The sequence below is a fragment of the Schistocerca nitens genome, chromosome 7, assembly GCF_023898315.1.
Source record: "Schistocerca nitens isolate TAMUIC-IGC-003100 chromosome 7, iqSchNite1.1, whole genome shotgun sequence".
In the NCBI taxonomy this organism is placed as follows: Eukaryota; Metazoa; Arthropoda; class Insecta; order Orthoptera; family Acrididae; genus Schistocerca; species Schistocerca nitens.
In genome coordinates, this window is record NC_064620.1 from 502,335,109 (window position 1) to 502,345,702 (window position 10,594).

The following is a 10,594-nucleotide window of genomic DNA, read 5'->3' on the forward strand; positions in this document are numbered from 1 at the left end:
GGTTATTACTAATTACGTAATTTATTTCTCTTTTGGTAAAGTAATTTTATCTATAAGAGATATAGTCTGACATGATTTGCCTTGAAAACACATGTCCGCTTTATTAGTGGGAATAAATCGCTTATTTTGCAAATTGGATTAAACCTGTCTTCTGTGACAAGGCTACAACGGCTACAAACTTTAGTACAGGAACAAACCTTTCTCCCGAGTGAAAGAACCACGCCTCCGACTGACACTGGCTGACACAGGCGACCTAGAAGTAGACCAGTTCTAGGAGCGTACAGTGCTGCAGCGGAAGGCCGCCCACTGTGACACTGACCGCCGCCCATGTCCCAGTACGATATAAAAGACAGGTGCCAGCGGTCTGCAGGTACAGTCTGCTCCCACAGCAACAACCTTATCCACACAGCAACATGAAGTTCTTGGTAAGTAGCTGTCTTCTTCTTGAGATTCAAACATAATCAGCACATCGATCTAAATGTGTATCGTCAATAGATCCAAATCACTTGAGAATTTGAGTAATGTACTACAAGGGGTGCCGACACCAATTATGTTGATTGAGTTGTTACGATGACCTTACTGTCGCGGATGGATCGTGTATGAGTGCCCCTGCCTTTCTCATCTACACTTGGAGTCCGCAACCAGATGTGTGATGTTTCTCTGTATGATACATTACCTGGCGGATATTTAGCAATAGATACCGTCACTACACGTCTGCACGCCGCGCGGAGTGGTCGCGCGGTCTGAGCCGCCATGTCACGGGTTGCGCGGCCCCTCTGTTCTTAGTATAAGTTAGTTTAAGTAGTGTGTAAGTCTAGGGACCGATGACCTCAGCAGTTGGGCCCTTAGGAATTCACACATATTTCAACATCTGAACATGTCTGCACAAGCCTGAATTGTTCTAATTACACTCTCGTGGTCACTATTCGATATTAGAGCAGCAACTAACACGTTCTTCAACTGATCGTATAAGTCGGGCCATAAAAATAGTGACAGGAAATGTTACTGTGAGGCATTACTAATTCTAAACCTACCATCTTGGGAAGGTGATCATTTATGGTAAAGGAGATTTCCACGCTGTGTAAACAAAACCCAGATGAGCCGCCTACATTTATTTGTGTATTATCTGTATGTCCGTTTAATCCACCAGGGAAGATAACCCACCAACAGAAAAGGAAACATATTTCGTGGACACTTACAAAATTCTAGTTCTCTCCCAGCAAAATAATGTGACTTAATTACGTTGGATAACAGATCTTGCCATAACTTATGAGAAAGCTGTACCATGGCTGACATAGTGTCTATTTGCTCTACGGTTTCTAGGCCTTGTAGCTTGGTTATTATTTCGTTGTTATCTACATACAATACGAAGAAAGTACACACAATCCTGACCAGACGTCTGTACTTGCCCCCGTCATTTTTTGTTAAAGCTAATAATGATGTTAGATATATTTCAGTACTTTCGCTAAACGTATAAGGTACGCTATCTGAATTTGTTAGTCTTCAGACTAGGCCGAGTAACGTATTTTAAATTAATTAGAAGTTACTTTACTACAAAAATAAGTGTCATTGACAATCTTCTGTGTTTCATCTGATCCACCATCAGTTCTTCGCTGACTTTAATGCAGCAGCATGGCAAATACTCAGTAGGACGTAACGTTGGCAATAATTACGCTGCTACATAAATCGGACTTGATTTTGTCCCAGACACTCATGTCCAGTGCATGGAGTTTCAGCAGATTCCCTAGGAGAATTGCTTTTTCCCTTTCGGTTCATGACAAGTTCGTTAGACGCGTTGTGCAGCTTCTATATGTGTGACACGATATGAAGTTGGAGTCTATAATCGACTCCGTGTTATCTCACTTGATAACCTCTATTCAGATGTATGGTTTGTAAGTGAATGTGCGCATGGCGTGCTTATCCAAGTAGAAGCTGCACTGTTGTGAGATCTGATAGTCTCTCTGTTCTAACAAAAAATAATTGAAAAACGTAGTGTTTCGCCTCTTGATATGAGGCTACACAAAACCTGAACGTTGAAATGCTGCAGAACATTCTTATCAAACTGCCAACAATAGAATATGCTCCCACCAGTTTCAACAATCCGAACATTACCGAGACTCGTGATCAAACAGTGGCGCCTGAGTTAACTTTCCCAACAGAAAAAAGGAGTAAATTGCACAGAAAATTTAAGAACGAGTAGCAACCACGTATTTGAAACCACTAGAGTCAATTTTCATTCTGCACAGTAAACAGTGATAGCGAATAACTTACGAGTGAATAGTGAAATACTGAACAAATTCAAGACTGGATGGCTATCTTTCCCATAAATTACAGGATTTCATTGTTAATGTCCCTATACAAGAATGCATTCGAAAGCCCTAGCGTAGAATTCATCTCTTACTCGAGTTAGAACCCACAAATGTATCAGTGCAATTAAAAATACGCAAGTGTACTTTATAACAGCAAGATGAATCTAGTTTAAATGCACTATAGAATATATGCACTTCGGAAATTGTTATATGGGAATGGACTGTGACCCCGTGTCTATTTGAAACTTAGATTCGTGCAACATGATGTCTCTGAGTCACTTTAGGATTCCATTCTCACAATAATTTGTGAAAATATTGCTAACTGACGCACTTCACTTAGACAGACTACGGCAGTAGATTGGATTGAACGATTTGCAGTTCCTCATTGTACCTGTGGCTAGAATACCCGGAACGATCAAACAGTCCTTTTGTTTCGCTATTTTCCGTTGCCTCTGTTAGATTTTTCCTTAATCGATGGTATATCGTCCCTGTAACTCTGTGATGACCGGAACATTGTCAGGACTCGACACTGTTTAAACATCTAGAAGTCTCCTAGAACCAAATAAAATGTTGGAGGATCCATGAAATATTTTAGATTATCTTACATATAAGACCTAAATGAAACAATGGAAGCATGAAACTCACAGCAAAATTTCAAGTTACGTCCATGCAAGTGTGGTCGATCCAATTTCACGGCTTTAATGTTATTTCACTACTTACATACTCAAGCAGCCACATGCCATCTCATATCCGTTTACAGAAAGGACTAATACTGGAAATACATGTGTCAGTAGCTAGTGACAGGAAACAATCGTTTGCAGAGGAACTCTGCAATACAAATGACTAGTGAGTTTTGTTGCTTGCAGGTGTCTCTACCAGAGGCCTGATTGGCACCTATTCATTGTTTTCCTTTTCAGGCATAAGCATATGCACTGTCAGGAATAGAGGATTTCAAATTAATTTTCAGCAATAATTAGGTTTCTATGTTTCCATAATTGGCTCAACTGAATACGAGTGGCTTCTGGCAGCGCATGTAACTTCTATTAATGTAACTGCGTGTCGTCTGTTCAGTCGAACACGTCCGACAGAACAGATAGCACTCGTTTACATTAATATAATGGAGCGCGACTTCTCTTCGACATATGTTTCGGTAGGGATGTACAAGTATCGTTCGAACCCCGACGGGAATCAAGAATTTGGTTCAAATGGTTCAAATGGCTCTGAGCACTATGGGACTCAACATCTTAGGTCATAAGTCCCCTAGAACTTAGAACTACTTAAACCTAACTAACCTAAGGACATCACACACACCCATGCCCGAGGCAGGATTCGAACCTGCGACCGTAGCAGTCCCGCGGTTCCAGACTGCAGCGCCAGAACCGCTAGACCACCGCGGCCGGCCAAGAATTTGGAAGTCGGAGTGTAATGGATGGCAGTGCAGCGAGCGCTAAGACGAAAATTTGGGTCGGATGCGAGGTGTGTCCCAGCAGCTGAGACAGCTAAAGAAACGTTCTTAGGGTAGCGGAACTTCCGAGTCCAGGTCAGGCAAAATGTTGCAACTTTCACCACTACAATACTGCAATGTCCTTTTCGGCTGGCAGTCATGATTTGCCACCTACCCCCTTTTCTTTCTTCCCCCTCCCTTGTTTCAGAAAATCAAGTAACTTTTATTTAAAGCTGTGCTACACTTCAGATTTGCTGAGACAAATTACATTATAATTCATTGTAGTCACCAAGTCTGTGAACAACGTTCGGAATATACTACCAGTCCTTCAATTCCTGGATGATAGACATCCTCAGTGGTCAAGGAGCCAAACCTGAACCGCTTTATCGAACTTATATCCGTTGGAAAATTTGCGATTGTTGCGAATCCATCCCTCAGTTTCCTGTACATTGTGAACTATGCTTGATGCCGATGGCCAGTTTTCCCGATCAGTATCAACTACGTCTCTCAAGTCTTGGTCAACTGTTGGCACTATTTCACTAAGACTTGGCGCGATATTGCTTCTGGTCCATATATCACTAGAATTTCACTGTAAATCTGTGTAGAATTTAGATGTATTGCCAACAAGAATGGTACTGTCCCACAAACCTCGACTCTAGAGTACGTTTCCAGTTACCACGCCATTTGACTCGTACACTGTGATGCACCTCTCAATCGTAGTACAGGAAAGCTGTGTCGGCTGGAAACAAAGAACAAGAGCTTTCAAAAATGGTTCAAATCGCTCTGAGCACTATGGGACTCAACTGCTGAGGTCATTAGTCCCCTAGAACGTAGAACTAGTTAAACCTAACTAACCTAAGGACATCACAAACATCCATGCCCGAGGCAGGATTCGAACCTGCGACCGTAGTGGTCTTGCGGTTCCAGACTGCAGCGCCTTTAACCGCACGGCCACTTCGGCCGGCAACAAGAGCTTTCTTTTGACAGTGAGCCCCTCTTGTTCCTCAATGGTTTTAGCGTGGAACTTCTGAAACTTACTGTTGTGTTGCGCGTCACCAACCGTTATCCCCCCTTTGCTAGTGACAAATGGGTGAAAGGTGGCTAAAGGACCTATCGCCGTAGGAATCGGGACAGGCAAGAGAAAGATTAATAGACACAAATTCAGTTTGTTCTGAAATGCTGCTACAGTATTTACACGTTTTACAGCCATGGCTAGCTGTAAGCAGACGCCTCAGCTTGGCATGCTTCTATATACACCTAATGTTTGCCTCAGAGCTATCGACAACTTGGAGTAATGGTCAGCACCAACTAGCAACACGAAACTCTCACAAGAAGCACGGAACTACAAGTAGAAGCAGAGAACTGGTCTCCAGGTGGTCACTGCTAATAACGCCGTCCTGTCTGTCTTCACTGGCAGCGATGTTCAAAGCGCCGCACCTGGAGCGAGCATGAATTTTGGAGGCACCTGCAGTATTGACAAGCTACGATATTGCGCACACTTTTTTAAGTCCCCTCGTAGATGCATGATCCCTTTTCCCATCCCTTCTATCAAATTCTGATAATTCAGTCTCGCCAGGCTATTGCTAATACTGTATGTGCAACAACGTCAAGTGAATCCTAGCGTATGTTATACCTCCATGATCTTGGAGTCGCTGTCAAAACTGTCATGCGGCTCCTGGGACTCATGAGTGCTCCTTAGCATGAGACGTTAACACATGGAACCCTCTCCACCCCACACGAATAGTGCGTGATGCTACCTGGGAAATTTTATATCTTTCCTTGGAACTGCTGAGGCTGCAAAGATTGAGTATGTTGTTGGTGGTGTCAGTGAGTGACAGCCTCGTCGTGTCGCCTTTTGCAGGTGGTCGTGCTGGTGGCGTGTGTGGCGGTAGTGTCCTGCCAGCAGGAGCTGCAGCGCGAGAAGCGGGGATACCTCGGCCTGGGGGCCGGACTGCTGGCCGCCCCCGCCGTCGCCGCCCCCGCTGTGGTCGCTGCCCCCGCAGTTGTCGCCGCCCCCGCTGCCGTCGGCTACGGATATGGCTACCTTGGCGGTGTCCACGGAAGGCTGGTGCATGGTTGAAGCGCCTTCCTCCCTAACCTCCTTGTGCTGTGTATCTTTATTGCCTCATTAAAACTCCTTTTTGTGGTTTAACATATTGAGTTTCTACTTCATTTTCTGTCTTAAAACACCAGGGTACCTAACTACATCTTAGTATCATGATTTTACATCACCTATGGATTCTACAGAGAAACAGAGTGCCGCCATCAACATTGAAACCTTCCCGTCTCCTCTATCTCTCTCTCTCTCTCTCTCTCTCTCTCTTTTTTTTTTTTTTTTTTTACGCGACTTTCCATTCTACAATAACCTATGAAACCGTTCCTTAGGATTTATATCTCTTGCTTAATAATAATAAATGAAAGCTGCCCTTTGAAATTTATTCTCTTTCTCAATCTTCACATACAAATTTAATTGCTGCTTCTTAAAAGTGATTTTCTGATTATTTCGACGAAACATAGAATGTGTCGTCGCCGTAGCCCTCAGTCGTTATCTGCAATAACCCAAAACTGTGCCTTACCTTTTTTACTTTTACTGGATCGCCATCTGACTGCTACATCGAACTGTGACGTGAATATACATACTCTACTTTACTATACCCTATTAGCTGCTGGTGTCCTGTCATAACAAGTGGCTGCATTTACTACCACAGCTGACGTTATTCTTTAATAGCAAAACTGACGTTATTCTTTAATAGCAAAACTGACGTTATTCTTTAATTAATTTGACTGAAGTACGTAAATCATAGTTACACTTTTTCTTGACAACATTAAATTTTTTGCAAAGTTTTACGTTGATGGCTTATGGGATGGATTATAATCAGTAATGCAACATTGCTGGCAAAAATTAATTATAATCTGAAAAAGTTTCTTCAAATGTTCACTGCTGGTCATGAAATGATTTTACAAACGTTCAAATGGGACTTATTTTTTACAACTAGCATTGCGCAAACATACCTTCAGTAGTCTTGAGTTTCGCAAAGAAAATAATTCAATAATATTAGTTCCTCTTATGATAATAGTTAGCTGATGTCTCTGTACATCCCTTTATAATCTCTTGTAAATCATAGTTGGTGGCTGGCAGCAACACTACTCCTGTCAACCTCTCGCTTCAAAGAATGGCTCTGAGTACTACGGGACTCAACATCGAAGGTCATCAGTCCCCTAGAACTTAGGACTAATTAAACCTAACCAACCTAAGGACATCACACACGTCCACACCCGAGGCAGGATCCGAACCTGCGACTGTAGCGCCTCTCGCTTCACACCTGCTACCAACTCGCTTCACATCTCGCTTACTACTGACTTCATACGAACGCTAAAGTGCGGTCTCTCCTGCCAACAATGCTTTCTGGTGCAGACAGTCCCTGCTACCATTACAAAATGTATCAATGCGCGGTCTTTTCCACTCTTTTCTTAAAATGTATCCATACGCGGTCTCTCCAGCCCTTTTTAAAATTATATCAATGTGCGGTCTCTCTTGCCAACAATACTTTGGTGCAGACATTCCCTGCTGCCACAATTATTTCCAACATTACAAATATTAATTATTCCTACTTAATCCTGTTAATAAAATATAAACATCTTTCATAAATTGTGGTTTGACAATAGACAATAGAAATATACTCCTCTTACAACATGAAAACCATTAATGATTACACGGTGTGTCCCAGTTCCGTTAGTACGGTGGCTATGAAAAGTAAGAGCCATGTATGTTCACAACATCACTGGATTTATTCAAAATAGTGTTTCCCTGCATCAAAACACAGGTGAAATCGGTTTAAAAGTGAAATTTCACTCAGGCGCTCCTAATGGAACTGTGACACAGGTACTGTGTATATGATCAATATCTCGCAATATCATTCTATTTCGGAGAGAAGCACAAATGAAGTAGATAATCTTAAAGAAACAAGCAGCTATCACTCATTTGTTATATTTATATTGGAGTTGTCAATTGAAACTTTAGTCAAATCGTGAAGATGTTCTGTATTGGAGCTCTGAATAGAAACTGATATAAAAACAATGGAAAAATCATATTCATAACATGTATCGTACAGTTTTCAGGAGGGACAAAGGAATGCTTTGTGGTCAGATAATTGTTTTCTTGAGGTACTTGTCGTAGTTCACAATTTCAACCTCCTTTTAGACGCAGTTAATAATGTGTAGACAAAGCAGTTTGTGCCATACACCTTTTTGTTCATTGGTGTCAGTTTTCCGTATTGGTTTGAAACCGGAATTTTGCCCAATTTTTGGAACTGAGTTTCATTTTACACCATGACACACAAATTACACTAAATACAGCTAAACTGTGAGACACCAGTAATTAAAAATTACCAAAAAATAGTCAGGTATAAGTGCAGTGTAATTTAACACACTACCACTCCACACTATTCACCATTAAACAGCAATACCATGAAGGAGGCAAGCATCAAATGTCAACAGGTCATAAAGTGTACTACATGCTAGAACATGCAGATGATTAGCATTTCAACACAACCACACGAAATAGGTAGGTCAGAACTCAAAACTGGCAGGATCGTGTCTTATCGATACACATTGCGGTTATCACTCATTCTTACACACACGTCATCATTATGCATACTCTTGTGAATGCATATGACTACCCTTCGACTTGGTCACATTCATGGACCACAGGCTCCTGTAACGTGTGCCCATTTCGACTGATGTGCAAAATCCTAATGCCCCTAAATGTCCACACTGCCAGTAATTTGAGGAATCACATTCAAGTGAGCGTGGAGTTCAGGCTGCTGGTCTTCCTGGATTATTATAAGTTCCTTAAAAGTTCATATTACTGTCGTACAAGAGATGGAAAGTGGAAAGGCGTTCATCGCGCATAGCTAACACCACTTGTCTTTTTGCCCCAGTCAATTTATAAGAATATGACGAGATTATTGGGCACCACATGATAATTACTCCCTTAGTATGTCCATACAATGATACTAAAGGGAACCTGATGCATTGCTTGGACAATCACAGAGGATAGTTGCATCTGCGTTTGCAACTGCGGACCTTCAGCGATCTGCCTTAGAGGACATCGGCAGAACAGCAACCTCGCATGCTAGTCTTGATTTCTGATAGCCTGCATATGTTATAAATGATATAGATAACGTAACGACCAGTCGAGAACTAACCACGTTATATTTTGTTCACTGCTTTCAGAAGCTTCAGTTTTTCCTCTTTTCTTTTTGTTTCACGATCATCTTCTTCTCCGCAACCGCCCAGTGAAGTGGCCCTGTGATACGTCACTGGACTCACATTTGGGAGGACGGTGATTTCATCCTCCGTGCTACCAACCAGAATCAGATATTCCATGGTTTCCCTAAGCACTTTAACGAAAGTACCGAGAATATTCTTTTGAAAAGGGCTTTCCTTCTCTTGTTTCTAAAACCCGAGCTTATTCTCCATCTCTAATGGCCTTCTCGCTGACTGGAGATTAAACCACAGTCTTCATTTCTTCCTCTCAGTACTTGCCTAATCATTCCCTCCGTCCGAACTGTGGAAGCTCTGCAACAGCGAACCCCTGTTCTTGATGCAATTTGTGCAACTCGCTAAGAAAAACTGATGATCGCGTTTTTTCTTCAGGTGACACGCAGCCTCAGGACGTTGTCCAGCCTACATAATACACTGATCAGCCATAACATTATGACCACTGACGCACTATCTACATAAACGCGTCTAGACGACAGCAGCGTCACCTGGCGAGGAACGACTGCTAGTCAGACACATGCACGGTTCATGTAGTATCAGTGATCGTGCTCTCCGTATGTAGAATGGGGAAGGCGTGCAATCTACCTCAGTTTGATCGAGGGCAGATTGTGACGGCCTGGAGACTCGGCATGAGCATTTCTGAAGCTGTACGACTTGTCGGGTGTTCGAGAGGTGCTGTATGTTGTATGTTAACCGGGGACCTAGAAACGACGGAGAGGCTCCGTCCCCTCCGCAGCCGCAGTGGTCCACAACCCCACGACGACTACCGCAGTCCACTTCATCCCTCCGCCGCCCCACACCGAACCCAGGGTTATTGTGCGGTTTGGCCCCCAGTGGACTCCCCAGGGAACCTCTCACACCAGACGAGTGTAACCCCTATGTTTGCGTGGTAGAGTAATGGTGGTGTACGCGTACGTGGAGAACTTGTTTGCGCAGCAATCGCCGACATAGTGTAACTGAGGCGGAATAAGGGGAACCACCCCGCATTCGACGAGGCAGATGGAAAACCGCCTAAAAACCATACAGAGACTGGCCGGTTCACAGGACCTCGACACAAATCCGCCGCGCGGCTTCGTGCCGGGGACCAGGCGCTCCTTCCCGCCCGGAAAGTCGTGCGTCAGACCGCACGGCCAACCGGGCGGGCCTCGAGAGGTGCTGTTGTGGGTGTCTTCGACATGTGGCGAAACCAAGGTAAAACCAAGTCCAGACGTCATGAGGTTGGGTAGCCACCTGTCATTAGAGATGTGGGACGTCGTAGGCCGGGCAGATTGGTAAAACAAGAGAGGCGCAGAATTGTTGTGGAACTTACGTTAGTCTTTAACTCTGGAAAAAGTATAAGTACACCGAGCACTCCTAACGATAGGCCTCCGCAGCCGAAGAGCCATGCATATGTCAACGTGAACACCACTACATTGGCAACTACGACTGAACTGGGTACGTGACTATTGGCACTGGACGTTGGCACAGGGGCAGAGTGTTGCTTGGTCTGATGAATCACGATACCTTCTAAATCTTCTAAGGAAACAGCTCTTCGTCACCTGCACTGCAGGACCGGGAA

At 43.5% G+C, this 10,594-nt stretch overlaps 1 protein-coding gene across 1 annotated transcript; it reads left to right on the forward strand.

Moving 5' to 3' along the window:
• Positions 1 to 388: 388 nt before the first annotated feature.
• Positions 389 to 5,905, forward strand: LOC126195103 (cuticle protein 63-like). The gene is made up of 2 exons (XM_049933572.1): positions 389 to 425; positions 5,615 to 5,905. The coding sequence occupies exons 1-2, from the start codon at positions 414 to 416 to the stop codon at positions 5,831 to 5,833; spliced, it is 231 nt and encodes a 76-aa protein (XP_049789529.1). The 5' UTR covers positions 389 to 413; the 3' UTR covers positions 5,834 to 5,905.
• Positions 5,906 to 10,594: the final 4,689 nt, after the last annotated feature.